The sequence below is a fragment of the Grampus griseus genome (assembly GCF_964374135.1).
Source record: "Grampus griseus genome assembly, chromosome: 1".
In the NCBI taxonomy this organism is placed as follows: Eukaryota; Metazoa; Chordata; class Mammalia; order Artiodactyla; family Delphinidae; genus Grampus; species Grampus griseus.
Genome location: NC_139017.1, coordinates 148655292 through 148676770, shown reverse-complemented (window position 1 = coordinate 148676770; position 21479 = coordinate 148655292). Strand labels below are relative to the sequence as shown.

The 21479-nt window shown below is 52.2% G+C and overlaps 1 protein-coding gene across 4 annotated transcripts; it reads right to left on the bottom strand.

The window, feature by feature from the left end:
• Window positions 1-1987: 1987 nt before the first annotated feature.
• P3H1 (prolyl 3-hydroxylase 1) lies at window positions 1988-21277 on the bottom strand. Of its 4 annotated transcripts, none has more exons than XM_082680456.1 (15): window positions 20796-21277; window positions 15721-15873; window positions 14186-14375; window positions 13841-13972; window positions 12855-12994; window positions 8237-8326; window positions 7879-7931; window positions 7584-7705; window positions 5786-5913; window positions 5524-5619; window positions 4947-5097; window positions 3700-3817; window positions 3242-3317; window positions 2853-2993; window positions 1988-2438 (listed from the first exon to the last, which is right to left on the bottom strand). In XM_082680456.1, exons 1-15 carry the CDS (start codon window positions 21258-21260, stop codon window positions 2283-2285), a joined length of 2211 nt encoding a protein of 736 aa, XP_082536582.1. In that variant the 5' UTR covers window positions 21261-21277; the 3' UTR covers window positions 1988-2282. The 4 variants fall into 4 exon arrangements, 3 of the variants coding, with proteins under 3 accessions (XP_082536582.1, XP_082536583.1, XP_082536581.1); XM_082680457.1 differs by having other exon boundaries at window positions 7584-7729; window positions 20796-21274; XM_082680455.1 differs by lacking the exon at window positions 1988-2438 and having other exon boundaries at window positions 2866-3041; window positions 20796-21274.
• Window positions 21278-21479: the final 202 nt, after the last annotated feature.

The window sequence follows — 21479 nt, the reverse complement described above, 5'->3', positions numbered from 1 at the left end:
TGGCTTTGAACGCCCCCCAAGTGCTGATGGGCACCCCCAAAGTTCTGGCTCCTACCTCCACCTTTCCCTGAACTCAGAAACCTTTTGTCTCACAGGCTCCTCGAACTTGAGCATAACACATGCAAAACCAGACCCCTGCTTTCCACGCCCCATAACCATCTCACCTGCAGTCTGCCCCGTCACGGGAAAGGGCGACTCCACTTCCCCAACTGCTTAGGCTGAATCCTTCCTTTTTTTAATTTTATTTTTATTTTTGGCCGTGCCCCTTAGCATGCAGGATCTTAGTTCCCCAAGAAGGGATCGAACCTGTGCCCCCTGCAGTGGAAGCGTGGAGTCCCAACCACTGGACCGCCGGGGAATTTCCTAGGCCGAATCCTTCTTTTTTTTTTTTTTTTGCGGTATGCGGGCCTCTCACTGCCATGGCCTCTCCCGTCACGGAGCACAGGCTCTGGACGCGCAGGTCCAGTGGCCACAGCTCACGGGCCCAGCCGCTCCGCGGCATGTGGGACCCTCCCGGATCGGGGCACGAACCCATGTCCCCTGAATCAGCAGGCGGACTCCCAACCACTGCGCCACCAGGGAAGCCCAGCCTAATCCTTCTTGTTGCTCCTCCCCATACCATCCAACTGATCAGCAACTCCTGTCAGCTCTACTTTAATGAGCCAGAACCTGACCTTTTCGCTGCCTTCGCTGGCAACACCTGATCCACAACACCTCTATCTCCCCCGGGGTCTTTGCAGCAGCCTCCGTTCTGCTCTCCTTGTCTCAGTTCTTGCCCTTGTAGCCCATTCTCCACATACATTCTTCACTGAGGCCTTTCAAATGTAAGTCAGATGCTCTCACCGCCCTGCTCAAAACCCCCCAAGGGCTCCTGTCCCACTGGGTCAAAGCCCAGGTGCTCTCAGTGGCCGACCAGGCCCCAGGGACCCTGACCTCACTGGCTGCTCTGTGTCAGCACGTCGGCCTCCTTGCTGTTGCCTTCTCCTCAGGGCCTGACCGGCCTTCTTTTCTACCTCAAAGGATTACACACACACACATTTATGTGTTTGTTACCTGTCTCCCTTACTAAAATAGAAGCTCTGTGAGGGCTGGGACTTGTTTGGTTTGACACCATATTCCCAGCACCAGCACTTAGCTGGTGCTCAATAAATAAACACTGGTTGGTTGAATAAATGGGCTCTCAGGGTGCAGGTTCCCAACTCACGACCCCACTGCATCTCAAGCCCAGGAGGGAGATGGGCTTGTGGCCCGAGGAGCTGAATCTCCAGGTCTGCTCTTACTCCGTCTCCTAGAGGTGTGTGTTGTCCTGCACATGGAAGCCCTGAGGTATGAGGACCCTGAGGCCAGACATCAGAGCAGGATGCATGTGGCCGACACGGGGGCAACATGCCAGAGCACTGCTGACCGCTGCTAGCTGCCAGAGAAGGATTAGGAATAATCCCTGCCATCCACCCAGAGCGTTCCAGTTTACAAAATGCTGTCACGTCGGCGTCGCATGTGGGCCCCACAACTGCCCAGAGGTGGGCAGAGCAGCGATTATGGTCCCCGTTATACATATGACAACCCTGAGGTCCCTGAGGTTAAGGGTCTGGCCTGAGACTGCACAGGAAGTGGCCAAGCCGGGTACAGAGCTAGGCCTCTTCACACCATGCCTGTCACTGCATCCTGCCCAGAGCAATTTTTTTTTTTTTTTTTTTTTGCGGTCCGCGGGGCCTCTCACTGTTGTGGCCTCTCCCGTTGCGGAGCACAGGCTCCGGACGCGCAGGCTCAGCGGCCATGGCTCACGGGCCCAGCCGCTCCGCGGCATGTGGGATCTTCCTGGACCGAGGCACGAACCCGTGTCCGCTGCATCGGCAGGCGGACTCTCAACCACTGAGCCTCCAGGGAAGGCCCTCCAGAGCAATGTTTATCAAGTGAGACCTCCGGGGCCAACGGGCACATTTCCACTCTGAACAAACCACCGAGTAAAAAACCACGAATCATTTATTCTTTGGTGGTCTACACAGGCACTTAAATACTGTATTGCTGTCACGCGGCTGCCTGTGCAGGCCCCCGGAGTGGTTCTGGGCCTGCGTCCTGAGCCCTTGGTCAGGCCCGGGGGAGAGGGCCGTCCTGCTATGTCCACTCCAAAGGCAGTAGCACCATGTGGACGGCTATGAGCAGAGTCCCCTCAGCTGGGGGGCAGACCTAAGTTCCCCACCGCTCCTCACCCGAGGCTGGCCAGTCCAGGGTGCAGGACAGAGTTCCTCACGTGGGTCTGATCACCGTCCACATGTGAGCTGTCAGAGCTCATCCTTGTGCCCTGACTCACTGCTGGAGACAGACCCCTGTACGGGCTTGGGGGGTCCCTCCTGGGCTTCTTGGGGCTGTTCATGGGGGAGGTCCGTCTCTTCTGGGCTAAAGAGCATCTTCACCAGGTCATCCGCCTGCACCCTGTCCTGCAAGGACAAACCCCTGGCTGTTCAGAGAGGCCTCTGGACCAGGCACTCACCATCTCTCAGGTGCTACTTCCTGGAGAACAAGAAGGCTCTTCTCCAGTGGCCTCCGAGCTCATCCTAATCCCAGCAGGTCCTACTCCTTGGGCAGAGGCAGCAGAGGTGGTACCCAGCGAGGGACCAAGAACCAGGATCACTCCCCATATTGTCCCCACTGCCCCCCACCTGGAGCCCCATTCCCAAGGCAGGAAGAAGGGCCGGGGACCACGGTGACACAGTGCCGAAGCGAGGAGTCTCTCTGGACTCCCAAGCCCAGTGCTTCTCTCACGTCTAAGCATCGGCAATGGGACTGGGGAAGGTGGAAGCAGAACAAGGGCCCTGCCAGGAACAGGTCACAGCAGCGCCAACTGCTCTCACCCGCTCGCTGTGTCGAGCGTCCAAAGTGAACCACAGAGCGATGGCACAGCGCTGCCCTCTGGTGACAGCCTTCACTCCATGCGGGTTTTCTGTGCCCGAAGAGAATCCCACGGCCCTTCCGCACTGGGGCTGCACCTCTGCCTAAAGGGGACGCAGAGGGGGGTACACAGGACAGAGACCATAACCTGCCTTCAGAAGGGACATGGGGTCATTCAGGTCCAGGAGGGGATGGCTCCTCTGCCTGGCTTCCCAAAGACCAGAGCTAAAGAGAACAGGCGACTAGGCAGAGGCCCCCTGGTTTGGGGAGGGGAGTGCTGGCCACCAGAAGGGCCCCCTGCACCTTGAGGTTGTGTCTCCCCTCCCAGGGATGGGGACGAGGGCACACTCACCGTCACAGTCTTGGCATCTAGTTCAGTGAAAAAAAAGTTTCCTCCGTCGAAGTCTGCGTTCAGGTAAAGAATGGCACTGGGAAAGGCAGAGAGCACCTCGACACCGACTTCCTCTTCCCGCCCCTCAGACACCCACGGCTCCAGTGCCTTTATCTCCAAGTGCTCCCAACCAGCAGCGGGGGGGGGGGGCCTTCTCTGAAGCCTCACGGACATGACTCCTGACCTTCCCGCCTCCCTACCCTCGCCCCTGAGAATCCACCATGCCCTTCTCTGGGGTGCTTCTGTACCAAGTCTACCTTTCCCTGTCCTACTCTCACACTGCTCTGTAATGATTCCCGTGTTATCTGACTCCCAATCCAGAGGATCCTGGACGCTGGGAGGAGCTGGTCCCAAACACGCATGTGTTGGGGGAGGGGGCAGGGCACAGGGCCCTGGGGGCCTCAGAGCAGAGTTGGCACCTGTAGTCCCGGAAGGTGTAGGCGGGGGGCTCCTTGATGCACACGAGGGCCTCCGCGTTCAGGATGCAGTTGTCCACGTGGACGGGGTGGCTACCATCCTTCCTCTCGGCCTGTGCCTCTGCGGCCACGGAGACACACGTTAGTACTGGGGCACCTCAGGGGACACTGCAGCTCTCCTGCTGGCATGCGAGGGCAGGGGGGTCACTGCTGACCAGCTTCCCTTCCTCTGGTTGGATCCACGCTCTCCAAGTCTTTAGACACAGAGCAGCAGGCCTAACCTTAAACCCTTAACCTCGGTGAGTAAAAACAAGGCCTCACCCAGCCCTTCACCGCCTGCCGACTCTTCCTGGCTTCCTGGCTTCCCGCTGCCCAGGCCCCTGGGCCCCCACCTGGAGGACGGGACACACACAGTTGCGAGTCTGGCACATTCCTTGGGTGTGCCCAGATTTTGATAGAATTCCAAACTTTCTGAGGGAGAGTAAAGCCCTCTAATCTCTGCTGCCCATCAGGGTCATATCGGCACCAGGGGCCGCTGAAGGCTCTGGCATGACAGACCCGGCTGTGGGTCACGTGTGGTTCCTGGACACTGGCCGTGCCTCACCCCTCCTAGGGAATGCAAAAGGGAACGTGACAGAGGGAGAGTGAACGATGAACAACCTCCAGCCTGCCCTAACTTGTAAAATAAGTAGTTCTCTCAGAAATTTGGTATTTAACAATTAGTGACAGAGAACTTGCAACGCAGATCATGATTCACCTAAGGACACCCGTATGCCCAGTAACAGCGTTGAGAACCACTGACTTACAGGATGCAAAATACTCTTGAATGCAGCGCTCCGTCATTTGGCTTCTGAGGGCCTCACCAGTCTTACGTGGCTGCCCCCCGTCCCCCCTTGACCTTACGCTCCAGAAGTGGCCACTTTCTTAGTCCCCCAGCTGCCGGCTGCTCGATGCCTCCACTCCTCTGCTCATGCTGCTGCCTCCGGCTCCAACGTCCTCCCGCTGCCCCGTCTACTCCACAACTCCTATTCATCCTGCGCAGCTCTCATCACCTCCTCTGGGAAGCCCTCCCGACTCCCCGGGGAGACTGACTCGAACTTCCTCTGCTGCACTCATCGCAGTGGTTTACGTTGGTTCCCCAGCAGGATGAAAGGGACCATATCCTGCTCTCCTCCGCGTCCTCCGCATCCAGCTGGTGCCTGGGTGGGCAGTGTGTGCTGCACGGGGGCTGCGGGTTGAGGGAGGCCCACCTTCGATCGCGGTGCGGCACACCAGGTGGGAGTAGGAGAAGTAGAGGGGGCTGTCCAGGTGGAAGTAGGACGCCATGACACGCCGCACCTTCTCCGTCACATTGTAGTACAGGTGAGCGCTCTGCAGAGGAACCTTCCCTTCCTGTCCCAGCTGCCGAGGAGACCAGTGGTCAGCTACGCTGCACGCTCCTCTGCGGGCCAACAGAGACCATAGGGGCGCCAGGCCCCGCTCCTCGTGCCCGCCAAGGACCAGTCCCTCTGCTTCCCATACACGACCCTCTGCCATCGCCCCCTCCCCTCGCCTTCACGTTTCTCTTTGAGTAACCTGCTCAGAAGTAGAGCGGTTCTTCAGAAAGCGCTCTCGAGCTTGGGTATCAGTTTTGCTTGCCTCATCATTACACTAATAGCCATGGTTCAGAAGTCAAGCTCACCCAGCATGGTTCATCCTGCCTCCGTGGCAGCTGGAACGCTGACAGGCGGACACTTTACCTTTCCTACCACCATCTCCAACTCCTCCCCAGAGCCTGCGCGTCCCCCTCCCCCTTCTCCACACTCCAGAACAGAGTACTGACCCTACCTTGAGGGCCTTGAAGACAGTGACGCCATAGAACTTTTCGCTGGGAGTGTGCGGGGAGGTCTGACCCCGGTAGCCATCTCCTAAAGTTGCTGCTGCCTACGAGGCCCCAAAAACAGGTGGAGTTAGCCAGGCAGCTGAGGGCCCAAGAAGAGGTGGTCGACTGCCCGCAGCAAGGGGCAGGCAATCGTTCAGCACCTAAGAGGCACCTAGTCGGGGGAAGCTGGGCCCTTAGGGAGATGGCATGGTCACCGGGTTCCCTCACATTGGTCAGTCTCTGCAGCTCCCGGCACTCATCCTCAGAGATTACACCATCCATCACCACCCGCTGGGAACCGTTCAAGACTTTGGAGGTCATGGTGAGTCTGATACCGTCATAAAGCAGGGGGCCACCTGCAAAGCAATAACACCAGCTAAATCCAGCAGCAGTTCTGTCCAGACACTCTCCATCAGATATTGCCTTGCTGTAAGGAAGAGAAATTCCAGGTGTTTCCTGTTCACCAGAGAAACCTCCCGTTTGGTCACTTCCAAAGGTAGCGTGGTCCAGAGGATGGAACTTAGAGCTGACGGGCAGGAGATCCAAGTCCTGGTCCACAGCTGTTGACTCCTGGGCTTTCACGCATTGTTGAGGAAACATCATAAAGACATTCCTAAAACATGAGTTCAGGACCAGAAAGAACTGGGTTTGACTCCTGGATCCTCCACTTACTAGCTGTGTGACCTTGGCAAGTTACTTAACTTCCCTGAGCCTTATCTCATCTGTAAAACAGCATCTACCTCGTAAGTTTGATGTAAAGAACAGTAAGACAACTTAAAAGTTTAGCACGATACTTGGCACCTAGTAAATGCTGAAAAGTTTAGCTACCATCATATCATCATCTATTTAAAATGAGGATCTTACAATCTGCCCAACCCACTTCCCAGGCGATTATGAGAACCAAGAGAAATAACAGGGTGAAAGCTCTCTGAAAACAAAGGAATGCTGGACAAATTCTTTAACATGCTAATCTCATTAAATTAAGCACTTGTTAATTGAAGCAACTGTAGAGTACAGGCCAGCCTTTCTCTCTTCTATTTCTCCTGGTGTCTCCCTGTGCTGGGGACATACCACAGACCCAATTCCACTCCATCTGTTATTTACTGAGGCCTCAGCGTGTGCCAAGCACTGTGCTAGAAAAGGCAAGGGATTAACACCTGAAGACAGCACCTGTTCCAACAGTTACACAAATGACCAACACAAGGCAGACCTTGTGAAAGTACGAAGTGCCTTGGAAGTTCAACAGAAACGGGGATGGGGATCCCAACTGGCCTGGAGTTTAAGAAAGGCTCTGTAGGGTGGGTCCGAGGCGCCTCACGGGGAGAGATGATGGCAAGTGTCTAGGAGGAGGCGTGGGCCTGAACAAAGGCTTGTGAGCAGAGAGCGGCCCAAGGACGAAGAGGAGGCATAAACGGGGAATGGTAGAACATACGGTTACAGGGGCAGGCAGGGAGGACGGCATCAGAGTCCCTGTGTTTGGAAGACTGGTCTAGCCCCCAGGTGGGAAGGGGCAAGGACAGATTGGAGGAGGAAAGATGAGTGCAGAGAGGAGGGGCTGGGGGCCTGATGCACGCCTGAGGCCATGGGACAAGAAAAGGGTTGGGGAGAGAGAAAGAGAGCAGAGTCCTAACTGGCAGAGGATTGGAGGGGATGGGCAAGGGGGCACCAGAGGAGACCTGAAGATTTTGAGGCTTGGTAACAGGACAAATGATGGCAGCTGGGAGAAAACAGTTTGGGGGTAAGGAGAGAGGACAAGTTGTCTCCTATAAATACTTACTGAAGCAAACTAAACTAGTGTCACTGTGACTCAGGAGTCTTACTTCTTAACCAAAGGCCAATTCTCAGTGCTCTTTGCAGGTGGAAGTCCCGTGGGTGAGGGAAGAAGGGCCACGGCGGGGGTGAGCCCTGACCCGTGCCAGCTCGCATCCTGAGGCTGCTCTCTAAGGGGAGCTGCCCAGCTAACATGGGGACCCCCAGCCTTGCTGCCTCCACGACAGCCGAGGTGGCCCCACGCTCGTCCTCTCACCTTCCTGGGTCAGCCTGTTCACGTCCAGCGACTCCTTGGTCTTCTCTTCCACGAGGGTCTCAATCTCCTTCATAAGGTTTCCGATCTCCTGGGAGATGCGGGCGGCTGTTTCCCGTTCTGACCTGTGAGCACAGCCAGTCTGAGGGCTGTATTCCAGCCAGGCTCCCACCCCAGCTTCCCATACTGGACCTGCCCACCCCTTGCCAGGAGTTCACATCTGCCTCTGCCTGGGCTCAGGAAGCCTCAAGTGCTTCATCACACTGATCCAATCATGCAGTTTCTTCAAGGCCCTCACTTCTGTTTCTCTTGCAGTCTCTTGGGAATCACCTCTTCTGGAGTCCATGAATCCTAAAAGCAGAGCAGGAAAAAATGAACAGTGTCGGGTGACCTGCTGAATCTTCCAGGTCTTGATGCACATACTAGGGCCTACAGGGAATCCACCTTCTCACCGGCCTCCTTTCAGGAGATAAAGTGAGAGGTCTCTGGAACTGAGTCACCTGTACCTGGCTGCCCAGAATTCCCCGTCTCTAGTCCACGCAGATCTCCTCTTTGGCTCAACCCCGCAACGGCCCTCTCCCCAGAGGCACACGGTGTACAGCTCAGCCCATCCCTTGCATCCCCGCCCCACTCCGGCTCCCTGCACCCTGGCTCACCGGGTCAACAAAGGGAATTCCAAAAACGTCATAAGCGAAGAAGAGCAGTTCTTTCTCCAGCAGGCTTCGCTGGTGGTACTCCTGGGCACTCTGAGGAAACGCAGTGGGAGGGACGCCCTGGTACTCAGCCCTGCCGCTGACTCTAGCCCGCACTCCCCACCCCTACGTGCCACACTGTTGCCCCCCGTGCGACCCAAGGCTTCCTCTCCCACTATCACTAGTGTGTCCGTCCCCCCGTTTGGGACAAAACTCTCACGTCTGTGCTCAAGGGTTCCTCTTGCCTGACACAAGCAGCCCCTCTGAGGGTGGCATAGCCAGGCTTCCCTTATAGGGAAACAGCCCCCTTTCCTTCCCTTGCCGTTAATCTCTGAGGCAGAAAACCTGAGGATTCTCAGGAAATACTCTTTAAGGAAGGAAAATTACTCCTTCTTGACTTCCGCAGGAGTTCAACACACAGGGGAAGAAAAACCTAGGTGTTAGGTGACTCCTGCGTTATTCATTTAATCTTTACAGCCACCTTGGAGGTTGATGAGATTATCCTCATTTTACAGACAAAGACACTGAGGTACAGAGGGGATATGCGACTTGTTTGGGGTGACACTATAGGAGATGATAGAGCAGGGACCTACATCCAAGCCTGGGTCTCTCCAATCCTAAAGCCCACGTGCTTTTTCCTATGCCATCTGCCTCCCCTCAGACTTGGAGTGGACGGTATCCCTCCCGGGAGTTGGGCCAGTGCAGGAGCAGCTGGGTCCAGCATCCGGCCATTCCCACACGTGCTCAGTGGTAGGGCTTACCCAGGGCAGGGAAACTAAGTACCTTCTGGGGTCACATCTTTCCCTAGGTGCCCTGCTAGTCTCCCAGCAGCAGAAGAAGGAAGGAAAAGAAAAAGAAGACATCATCAGTTGAAAAAAAAGATGAGGGCAATAAGGAAAACTTTGAAGGCGTCAATGAGGCCTATATCACCTCTTGTATTTACCCAAGAGGAAGATGGAAATTTTCTCCTAAGGAGTTTAAACAACTGGCCTCCCTCACCTAGTACTGGACACCAAGCTAGGCATGTGTCATCTCCTTTAACCCTCTCCAGCTGCTCTATGAACCTGCCAGGGAGCAAGTCCCACTTCTACCATCTACTCATTCAACACTGATGTGCTGAGTATCAGCTATGTGTCAGAACTGTGCCGGCACTGGAATAAATCAGGGAAACAGAGATTCCGGTCACCATGGGCAGCCATAGGCTGCTACGCAAGTTAACTCATTTCCTGGAGCCTAAATGTCCTCATCTCGAAAATGGCAAGAATAGCGCCCACCTCACGGGGTGCCTGTGATGATTAAACGCGATGATGGGTATAAACCACCTAGCTCAGTGCTTGGCCTGGGACAGCGCTCAACAGATGTTAGTTACCTTCTTTCCAGAAGGGCAGTTCTAGTTAGAAATGGTAGACTGACCACTTATTTTCCCTTTCTGCCCCAGACTCACTAATATGACTATAAAGGGTCAGGGGGAGGGATCTTAACCAAGCAAAGAGACTAGGAGACGCGCCATCTCAAATCCAGACGGTCACCATCTAGCGGCCCAAGAGGACAACGACAAGGTAACCAGTCTCCATATGGGAGGGGGTGGCAAGAGGAGGGTTATTAGAGACTCTCAGGATTGCGGATCCAAGAAGGAAGAGCCTTGGTTTTCTTTTTTTTTTTTGCGGTACGTGGGCCTCTCACTGTTGTGTCCTCTCCCGTTGCGGAGCACAGGCTCCGGACGCGCAGGCTCAGCGGCCACGGCTCACGGGCCCAGCCGCTTCGCGGCATGTGGGATCTTCCCGGACCGGGGCATGAACCCGTGTCCCCTGCATCGGCAGGCGGACTCTCAACCACGGTGCCACCAGGGAAGCCCGAGCCTTGGTTTTTAACTTCAGGGTAGGTTGATGACCCCACCTCACTGGGTTGTTATGAGAATCAAACGAAAGAAAAGCTATGAAAAATTTTTGTAAACTATAAAATGCCACGCACATTTGAAGGGTGCTTATTTTCCACAGTAAGCGCCACACAACCAGAAGGGGAGGTCTGTTACTGCCGCATCATCCACCTGCTTTTCCCAGTGAACAGAGGAAAAATGAGCCACCCTGGGCTGGAGTGCGGGCAGGGCAGGAGGCTGTGAGGGCGGAATCCTGCCACCTGCGTGCCCCGCGGCCAGCGCCGTGCACGTGTCTCCCAGGCTGGGAACGTGGTGCCTAATTAGACCCTGAGAGGAGGGAGGCATGAACCCCTGGCCCACCGCCAGTCCCACCTCTCCCCTCCTCCCGCCCCCCACCTCACTCAGGCCTCGGTGGCTCTCTCTGCACCGTGACGGCCTCCGGCACCTCCTATTCTGAGCCCTGCCCCATCACATCACATCAGGCTGCTTAAAACCCTCTGACGGCTCACCACTGCCTGCCTCACACAGTAGGGTCCAAGGTCCTGGAGAGGCACTCAAGACTCCTCAAAAATCTGACCCTCCCAGGCCTCATTGCCTGCAACTCCCCAGCACCATCTTCCGTTCACATGGGACTGTTGTCCAGGTGGTTTGCACATGCTGCTCTCCATCTAAAAGGCCCTTCTCTGACTCATTCACCTACTGAAGGCTTTTAAAACCAATTGTCAACACCACTGCCTCTGGTGAAGCCTTCCCGGACCCGCCAGTTGCTTACTTTTCCTCCGTGCTCCCACTCTAGCTCGCGGACCCCTCTACTATGATATTCACCACAGCATTTCACAAATCTCGGATTGTACACCTTTCCAGGGCAGTTTTAGATGGCATTCAAAAAGACATGAAAGTAGTACAAGTGTAGCTAAAAGAAACCCCCGGAGTATCGAGAGACATACATAGAAATGTTCAGTCCTCCCCCACCTAGCCCCTGACCCACAGGCCCATGCCTGGGGGTGGGGGGGTTAATCCTGATGAACAGTTTCTTACCAATCTGTGCAGAAAGTTAAAAAACTTCAAAATATATATGTACTACCAAAAAATGTAAATAGGATACCACTACAGTTCTATGTCTTCCTTTTCTTTACCTAAAATTACATCATGGAGACAATTTCATATTGGTACGTAGGAATCCACTCAAGCAACATAATGCTTATCTTGTATGTCATTGAACGAACGTGCCAATTTTATTTAACCAGTTCCCCAAATTGATAGCATTGAGCTTGTTTCCAGTTTTTTGCTTTTAGCGGCGGACTTCTGATGCACATCTGTGCACGTTTACCTTTGCACGCTTGTGTAGTACAGCCAAGGGTGAATCCCCGGCAGTCAGATCTCTGGGTACATGAACAGTAGTTTGCAGCCCTACCAACAGCCCAGGGGTGTGCCTGCTTTCTCACCCGCTACATGTGTCCGATAGACTTGTTGCATACACAACTGAGGGGCCTCTAGAGTCACTGTAGCTATCTAACTTTTTTTTTTCTTTGACAAAAGGAAAAACGGATCCAAAGTTACAGCTACTTTTACAGACTGTAAGATTGGGTTTTGGAGAGGCCAGCAGGACACAAGTGATTGAGGGCCACAGTGACAAGCCACCCCATCTCAGGAGGTGGCTGAAGTTAGAGGTAAGAAAACCCGCCACCCGCTACTTATGTACCATCAGCAAGACCCCTGTGATGCCACCTGTCCACACAACACTTTGTACAGCACCTGTCGGCTCACCATCTCATTTGACGCTCACACTTGTCCTGTGTTGAAGACAGAGCAAGAACCATAATCCTATTTTACAGAAGGAGAAAATGAGACTCAGAAGGGCAGTGCAGCATGACTAAGATTCCACATGATGCGTCAAAAATCACATGGCTAGTAAGTAGAGGAGCCAGGACTTGAGTCCAGATTAGTGACTTCAAATCCACCTCATTGTTCTGGGCTCAAGAAGGAGAGGATCTAGGGCCTGTGCAAGGCATATGTACAAATATCGAGGTTCGCAGTATTGAACTTCATTAAGTTAAAAACAGAGAACTTTTCATGTTTTTAATACAAAAATGATACCCATTTACTGCAGGGAATTTAGAAAATATAAAGGAGCAAAACACAAAAATCACCCGTAATTCCAGAAATAGCCATTGTGAAGTGAACAGCACAAAGTGCAGTCCCCCCGGCAGTGCAGGCGTGGGCCTGCTTCCACTTCAGTGCCTTTCGTTTTAGTCTTTCTATTACATAGATTTTTTTCCTCGTTTGGGAGTGAGATGGGTATAATGCTGAAACAGGGAGAGACAGAACAATGGCAGAAAGAAGCGGGGGCGGGGAAGAAAACCGAGGCAGAAAAGAGTTGAGTGAAAAAAAAATTTAGCATGAAGTAGAAAATGATATATCTTGGCCAAGTCAAGTCTCAAAGTGGAGGTGCTGAGAAAGGGAAAGAACATGGCTGCTTTGCAGTTCTGCTTTTCCCTGCCGACTCGGAGCACAGACTTCGGGGCCCAGATTGTGCTAATTAAGGTACTGGCTTATTCCCCGCTTTCTGTGCACTCACACCCACCCAGGCAACCTGCCCCCACCCCTCACTGCCCGAGCAGCCCCGGCTCCTCCTCCTCTACCCCACTCTCTGCTTTCTGGTCTGGGTTCAGCTGGCAGCCACCCAAAGTAATGCAAGTCTCTCACCTCACGGGGGCCGATGGATCTGGCTTGCTCTTCTCCAAGCATGGCTGTGTAGTAGGCCAGATTCTGGCTCATCACCTCATCATTGGGGAAGAAGAGGAGATAGGTCTTGGCACATTCAATGGCCTGTGTGTAATTCCCAACTGCAAAGGGGAAAAAATGGCTGAGAAGAAAGCATCGAATCCTGGGTACCGTGAACCGCCCAGTGTTCAGTCTCAGCACAGCTCGAGGCAATGATGACATGGCAAGGTGGCACCAGCTACATAACACGACTGCCTGATTTGGTGGGAGAAGTTGCAGAATAAATGATAGAATATACGATTGATTTTTAAGGTGCTCAGTGCCTGCAAGTAATTCAAACATTGGCCCTAATATTCCCAATCAGTAGACCAATTTCAGGAATATTCCCCTGTCTTCCTACCTTTTCTTCCCTATGGATTTTCAGAAGAGAAGGGAAGATTCCAATAGCAGATTGTCTCTTTCGCAGAGTTCTTGTTGATACGTGTTGGTCTCCTCAACCATAAAAGTGTATATTCTTGAATATGCTGTGATGCTTAGCACACAGTGGGGACTCAGTAAAGACCCGCTGACTTGTTGCTTTTCTGGATACTGACAGCCCCCTCACCCCACCCCAGAGCATCAGTGCTACATGAGGGAGAAGGGCGGGGAAATGCCCTGTGAGCTGGTTTAAATGGAAGCACACCCTTGCCTTTACTATAACTTAACTCAGGTGCAAAATGAGATTATAAATGTTATAGAGGGCACCAGAGGGTGAGGCCCTAGAGTCTCCCTCCCCCAGCTTCTCAGGCTGCTGGTACTGCTTCTTGGAAGGTGGCTTGTAACAGGGTATTCAGGGATCACCTGGCATGCTGCCTGCCAGAGCCCAAGAGAGAAACCAAACAGCCTGAAGAAGCACAGTGGCCATGATCCCTGCCTTCCTTGCTTTTGGCTTAGTGAAAAGCAGCTGAGAAAGAGAAGGGAGGCCTTACTGTTGTAGTAGGCAAACTGCAGATAATTATAATGCGATGGGAGGAAGTCTTCAAAGGGCTTCTCTCGACTTGGGTGGGAAGCAAGCTCGGTGACACAGTTCTGCTTACAGCTGAGGACCTGGACGTAATGGTCTGAAAGGAATCGAGGAGAGGGAAGAACCATAAGGTCAATTTCCAGGATTCAAATGCTGCTTAAGATGAACAAATTCAAGTGGAAGCAATTTTCAGTCAGGTTCCCGGATTTAAGAGATTCAGGAATGAGGCTGAAGATGCTGTGTCTGCAGAATCACGTTGTTGCCCTCAGAACCCAGAGGCCTGGCCGAGGGCTGGGTTTGGGGCCCGCACCTGTGATGGCCTGGAAGAGGTCGGCGTTGTATTCCAGGTAGTTGTATCCGTCGTAGTCGTAGGGCCCTTCACAGAGGGCACGGCACTCCTCGTCTGCCGCGAAGTACCCCCGCAGCGCCGTCTCCAGGTGGGGCACGGCTTCCTGCAGCTGCTCCTCGGAGTAGAGGCGCACTCCCAGCCGAAACTCATGCTACTGGGAGGAAGCGGTACTCAGATGCAGGGCAGACTGCAGACAGCCCTCCCTCCTTGCCCACGGCCACCTCCACGGGCATCCCCGTAGCCCTCTCAGGTTACGGATGGAAAGGGTGGCTGCTACACAAAGAAAGCCTGCTGGAAATGGTCTTTACTTAGTCAGTCTTTACATCTGACTTTCTTTTGAAATTTAAAAACATTTAGCTCAATCTACTTGAAAGATATATGGGAATTCACTGTCATTTTCTTGCACTTTTTTTGTGGGGCTGCAAGTTTTCAAAATAAAAATTTAATAAAAGAAATTTTAACTCTTAGCTATCAGAATGTGGTTTGAGGTGATGAAAGCAATCTTTCTAGCAGTAAGGACGGATTTGGGCTGCTGCAGCTGATTACAGACTTTGCTTCTGCTCTCTGTGGGACATGGCTCCCTTCTTGCGGACAATAACCATTTTCATTTGTCACAGAATCACTAAAAAAGAAAAAAAAAGAAAAAATCCAAACTGTGTACAGTTGTATAATGTACTAGATGTACACAGTTTACTTTTAAAAGTCATTTTGATGTTGTTTCTAATATGCCTATTTCTAAACTACAACATATGCCCTTTATGAAAATGCTGTATCGGGACTTCCCTGGTGGTCCAGTGGCTAAGGCTCTGTGCTCCCAATGCAGGGGGCCCAGGTTCAATCCCTGGTCAGGGAACTAGATCCCACCTGTGGCAACTAAAGATCCCGTGTGCTGCAACGAAGATTCCCCGCAGGCCACAACTAAGACCCGGCGCAGCCAAATAAATAAATATTTTTTAAAAATGCTATGTCATCATAGACAATACCTCTTATGGGACACAGACTTTTCCTGCTAAATAAATAGAATAAGAACATTGAGGAATACTGTACCACTCACTGTAGTGAAAAGCAGAAACCTACATGACCAAAAAAATTTGACAAGTAAATGAATACGATGTGTGCAGAAGAAGGATTGTCATGCAGCCACTAAAAATTGTGTTTTCAAAGAAAACTTGAAGACATGAGAAAAGACGCATCAGCATCATATGTCAGTTCAAAAGGGATGATGAAAAATACATACACAATATGACGCCAAATTAGGTTTAAAAATTAGAAATACTGAAGACTTAAAAAATAGGCCAAAATATCAACTACTGGTTTTCTGAAGGTGGCACTATTATAGATGATTACTTTCTGGTTTTTGCGTATTTGCATTTTTCTAATGTTGTACAATGAACATACATTACTTCTGTAATCAGAAAGCAACCCTAGTGAATGTCACTATAAACAGAAAGAGCGAGAGACAGGGATAGCGTGTCTTGTTTGTTTTTTGTTTTCACCATGTGGGGTTTGGCCTCGAGATCCTTGAAGTCGGCTTCCTTCACCCCAGACATGGTTTGGTAATAGTCCAGGTTCTGACGCATCTCCATGTGCTCAGGGTTGCCCACGAAGAAGGTGTGAGCTGCTGCTACGGCTTTCTCCAACTTGTTTATCTACGGGTGAGGAACAAGAACATGGTTGCCACACCCAAACCTTGATGGTTTGTGTCCAAATGTGCAGTTCACAGTAAACAGGAAATCCCCGCCTCCCTGAGCCTTCCGCCCAGTGGGCCTCAGCCCCTGCCAAGCCCAGAAAACACACCTATTGCAGGAACTACATACCAGAGATTAGAAGCATGGGGCCCTGGGCAGGTTTTCAGCTATTTCCCAAATCAGCATTAGAGATTCCTCAAATTACAGGAGGCAATGCTTCAGAAGTGTAAACATTCTATTCTAAAACAAAGGTGGTATTGTAGGGGGAATGCTATGGAAGACTGACTGCCTAAATAATATACTCTTGAGCTTTGGATGAGGCGACTAAGCTGAAGAAAGTCTAAGGAGTCAAGGGTTAAGGGGTAGGGGAGAAACAGCAGTTAACAATTAGACCATGCCAAAGAAGCTGCCTGCGGGGGGGGAAATATATATAATGTATGTATATATATATATAATGTATATATATATATATTTGTTTTTTCCTCTGCGTACGTGTTTTTGACACATTCAGGGAAAAGGTGGGTGGCTGAAAAGTTTTAAGATCCTATACAAAATCCAGACATGGCATCTTCTGACTTTTCAAAGCCCAGGGCTCATGAGGTTAAAATAAGTGGCTATACAGAAATCTGAGGGGGGAAAATGTGCTACAGGTCACAATCATGCCCATAGCAATGGACTCCAGCATATCAAAATTATACAGCTTCATATGTAGAATCCAAAATAAATCACTAGGTGGGTCTGCGCGGGTCTCCAAGCCGCCTGCCTGGCAGCGGAGAGGTCACGGCGTGAGGCCGCCGCCACAGTCGCCGCGAGGTCGGAGTGCTGGGCTGCACTGTGGCCTACTGCCGGCAGGAAGGGAAGGATCGAATCATATTTGTGACCAAAGAAGACCATGAAACTCCAAGCAACGCGGGGCTGGTGGCCGACGACCCCAATGATCTGTAAGAGGAGCACTGACGGATCCTGCCCAATGGAGACCTCAGCTGTAACTGCCCGTGCCTTGGGGGCATGGCCAGCGGCCCGTGTGGGGAACAGTTCAAGGCGGTCTTTTCCTGCTTCCACTGCAGCACAGAGGATGTCAAGGGGTCGGACTGTGTAGACCAGTTCCAGGCCATGCAGGAGTGCATGCAGAAGTATCCGGACCTCTATCCCCAGGAGGAGGACGAGGAGGAGAAGCCAGCAGATGGATTAGAGGAATCGGCTGCTTCTGAGGTCGCCGCGACCAAAGAACAGAAGGGGTCCAGCTAACGCCTGCTAACGCCCCAGGCCTGGGGCGCTGGGCTCCAGCCTCCTTCAGAGTGTATGAACCTCTCCAAGGAGGTGTCTCTCCCTCTGTTGTTCTGTACGTGTAATGTACAAAATAACGTATTGTGCTGATCGGGGGCTTGGCCCCTTGACATGTACACTGAAAAATGGGTTGTGTGTATGTGTATCTCACATGAACCTAACAGCAAATGTAGCTGCCACTTCTGAATTCTCTTCTCAGATTGTCCTGAATGTTGCCACTTTGAAATAACGTGCTGAATAATCTCAGCAACCAAAAATCATTATCTGAGAGTGTCTCTTGTGAGCGAGCTGATTTATTCTGATTCATTGTATCCCTTTTAGTAGATTTTATACCCAGTTGGAAAGTGAAATAGAAACAAAACATCTTCCTTTAAAAATACTGGAGCGGGGCTTCCCTGGTGGCGCAGTGGTTGAGAGCCTGCCTGCCGATGCAGGGGACACGGGTTCGTGCCCCGGTCCGGGAAGATCCCACATGCCGCGGAGCGGCTGGGCCCGTGAGCCATGGCCGCTGAGCCTGCGCATCCGGAGCCTGTGCTCCGCAACAGGAGAGGCCACAACAGTGAGAGGCCTGCGTACTGCAAAAAAAAAAAAAAAAAAAAAAAAATGCTGGGGCAGGGCCATTCCTTGTAGAAGAGGCAGGATGATCAGCCCTTGAGTATCTGACAAAGCGCTATGCTCCATTTCTGATATATTTTGGTTTCCAGTTTGCATTGAGCTCCAGGTTTTCTACGTTTGGAAAACAAAGCTTTGGACCCTCTGAGTGACTCCCTTTGTAAGTGAAGAGAAAGGCTGTTTTTTTCTGTTCTTGTTATTCCAAAAGCCCTGGTTTGGGGTCTGTGTTCACACTGGCTCTGTCTCAGCCTGTTCAGATGCAATGTTCTTGAGAGGTGGGGACCTAATCATTACCAAAGTAGCACCCGAGAGAGGAAACGGTGTCAATTAAAAGGAAAACGTGATTCTTACCTGAAAAAAAAATCACTGATGATCTAATGATTAATTACATGGGTTGTGGTGTCAGACTGGTGACAAAGGTAGGTTTAATTATTCACTTGTTGGGGCTTTAGGCAAGTTAAAGTTTACTCTCTAAACTCAGTTCTCTAATCGGTTATCTGAAGATAGTACTCACTACCTCACAGGATTGCTGGGGAAGTTAAATGAGAGGATATATATCCAGCTTCTAACGCATGGTTCTGGGCACATATTAAGTGCTTAATAAATGTTAGCTCGGGCTTCCCTGGTGGTGCAGTGGTTGAGAATCTGCCTGCCAATGCAGGGGACACGGGTTCGAGCCCTGGTCTGGGAAGATCCCACATGCCGCGGAGCGACTGGGCCCGTGAGCCACAACTACTGAGCCTGCGCGTCTGGAGCCTGTGCTCTGCAACAAGAGAGGCCGCGATAGTGAGAGGCCCGCGCACCGCGATGAAGAGTGGCCCCCGCTCGCCGCAACTAGAGAAAGCCCTCGCACAGAAACAAAGACCCAACACAGCCAAATAAATAAATAAATAAATAGCGTTCCCTTTACAAAAATAAAATAAAATAAATGTTAGCTCAATAAATGTAAATCCTAGCACATTAGTAATATGCTAAGAAAAATATTTTTTCTTTTCTGATCATCAGTACTAGTAAATGCACACTAAACAAGAAGTCAGCCCTGGCTGTGACCCCCAAATAGCTAGGTGACCCACGGTCAACAGTTGCCATCTCTGTACCTCAGTTGCCTTAATTATAAAATTAGAAATTCTCTCAAGTCTGTCCCTTTTATGGATTGATTCTCTCTCCCATATCTTTCAGGACTGCTCTTGCCTTTCTCTGTTCTCCATCTCCACACCCCTCACCCCACCCCCCAGCCCTTCTTTACCCTCTAAGCACGAAGCACCTCATTTCTTTGTCTTATGTGGACAACTGAAGTCATCTCCTAATGGTTCACCCTGCCACCACTTTCTCCTTCTCCCAAGGCCTACGTCACATGGCTTCCAGAAGTAGCATTCTACAGCCCAGTTCTGACGATGGCTCCTTGAAGCCTGCAGAATTCTCTTCCCAGTCTGGCCCCATTCTATCGTGAATGGCCATCCTTCCTCTCCTCTAACAATATTTGAGATCAGCTTCAAATGTCACCTCTTCTTTCAAGTCTAACTTCTCTGACACAAAGCTAGATTCCTCCTCCTTTGTGTTCCCACAGTTGGATGTACATACCCTTTCAGTAGCCCTTACTACTAAAGTGACTCTTAACAGCAAAGCAAGGTAACACAAAAAAATATAAAGTGAAGCATTTTAATTACCTGTACAAGAACTGGGATGTAGTAAGTATTCAGTAAATGTCAAAGAATTTTAAAAAGTGCTGTTAAGTGACATGACCAAAGACATAGCCCAATTATTTTGGTTTCAAGTCCAGCACTCTTCTGGGAAACTAGGAGGAATGGACCAGAACTGTGTAAGCATAATGCTTGTGGAAAGGTGGAAATTTGAGGTCCCCAAGATTTTCTAAGTCTCTCTTTAGGTTGAATTGAAGGTCTGTTAAACTATAGATATAATAGATACCCGGCACAGCTCCTTCTTCCTTTTTTTTTTAAATTAATTAACTAATTAATTTTTGGCTGCGTTGGGTCTTCATTGCTGCGCACGGGCTTTCTCTAGTTGCAGCTAGCGGGGGCTACTGTTCGTTGCAGTGTGCAGGCTTCTCATTGCGGTGGCTTCTCTTGTTGCGGAGCACGGGCTCTAGGCACGCGGTCTTCAGTAGTTGTGGCATGCAGGCTCAGTAGTTGTGGTGCACGGGCTTAGTTGCTCCGCGGCATGTGGGATCTTCCCGGACCAGGGAACGAACCCATGTCCCCTGCATTGGCAGGCAGATTCTTAACCACTGCACCACCAGGGAAGTCCCTCCTTCTTCGTTTTTTCCCCAACAAAATGGGCTAATAACAGCACTTACTTTACAGGATATTGCCAGAATCTGGGCAAATGAATTAATAAACGTAAAGTACTTAATAGTGCCTGAAAGTATGTGTTGGCTCTCATTATCATCATAAATCAGAAGCACTCCAAATCTATGTATACACTTGGACTTAAGGCACTCTGGAATTCCTAAAAGTACTCATTTTCTTTGGAAACCTGACCGACCAGCCAGAGGGTCCCTTACAGGGAGGGGCCAGACAGCCTCTACTGGCGACGTGGCAACCTCATGTCCTGAAAGAAAGCTGTTGCACTCGGGCAGCAGGAAAAGCATCACTGAAGAGCGAACCGGAAGGAAGATACTGTAGAAAGGTCTTAGCTTCTCACTCGGTAACTTACAACAAAATTAGGATCAGAGACCCAAGCTGTCGCTGTAGTTCCCTCTAAGAGGCCTCTCGGGGAACACAAGACCAAGTTTTGCTTGGTCTGTGCCTTAACCCCGGCTGGATCTTTGGGGTCACCATCTGCCTATGCGAACCGGAGAGCCTCGTCTCCCGGCAGGGTCTCTGCTCTCCCTGGATCCGGGAAGAGCTCCCTGGCCAAGACGCCACTTTCCCTCTCTGCGAGCACTTCCCTGGCCCCCCAAGTTCCCCCGGGGCAACCACACCCAGAAGGACCCCGGCCGCCCCGGGGCCCAGGCAGATCTGCACCTTGAAGTAGGCGACCTGTAGGTAGTTGTATGGGCTCCGCTTGCTGAACTCCAATTCCAGCTCCTCGCTGAGCGAGTGGGCGGCCGACGGCCCGAGGCAGCGGCGCAGGCAAGCGGCGCGGCGCAGCAAGCCCCCGAAAAAGCGTAGGTCGTGCAGGGCGGCGGCGCCCGAGGCCTGCGCCAGGCTGGGGGGCGAGTCCGTGTCCAGCTCCCACGGGAGGTCGGCGGCACACCGGGTGCGGCAGCGCAGGCGAAGGGCGCGCAGGGCGGCCCGCGAACGCAACGCCCGCTCCATGCTCAGAACCACCCCGGCCCAGTCACCGCGAGCATAGGCCGCGGTCCCCTCCGCGAAGAGCAGATCAGGCGCCGTCATGTCCCATTCCGCCTCGGACTCCGCCTCGGCCCGGCAGGCAGAGGTGGCGACCGCCAGCAATGTGGTCAGCAGCCTCAACGAGCGCGCCGCCATGGCCGCTCAGACCTAACGGGACCGCTGGTCACCGGCCAGGGAGGCCAGGGAAGCCCGAGTCCCACCCCCGGGAATCCCCGCCCCAGAGTGGAGCCCCGCCCCGAGTGAAGCCCCGCCTCCCAAACCCGGCAGCGCACGCCCACGAGGCTGCACCGCCTCTTTGGCCTTCCCCCAGCCTGGACCCCGTCCCCCAGCGGAACCAGGAGCGCCAGCCGCAGC

Bases quoted from the DNA above. Each gene is read 5' to 3' on its own strand.
- P3H1 (XM_082680457.1), bottom strand. From the start codon at position 21,260: ATGGCGGCGCGCTCGTTGAGGCTGCTGACCACATTGCTGGCGGTCGCC. The intron at 5,914-7,583 runs GTGAGAGGACGA...ATTGCTTTGCAG, and splicing joins GAACAGGCTGACCCAGGAAG to GTGGCCCCCTGCTTTATGAC. The intron at 5,620-5,785 runs GTGAGGGAACCC...GGGGCCTCGTAG, and splicing joins AGCTGCAGAGACTGACCAAT to GCAGCAGCAACTTTAGGAGA.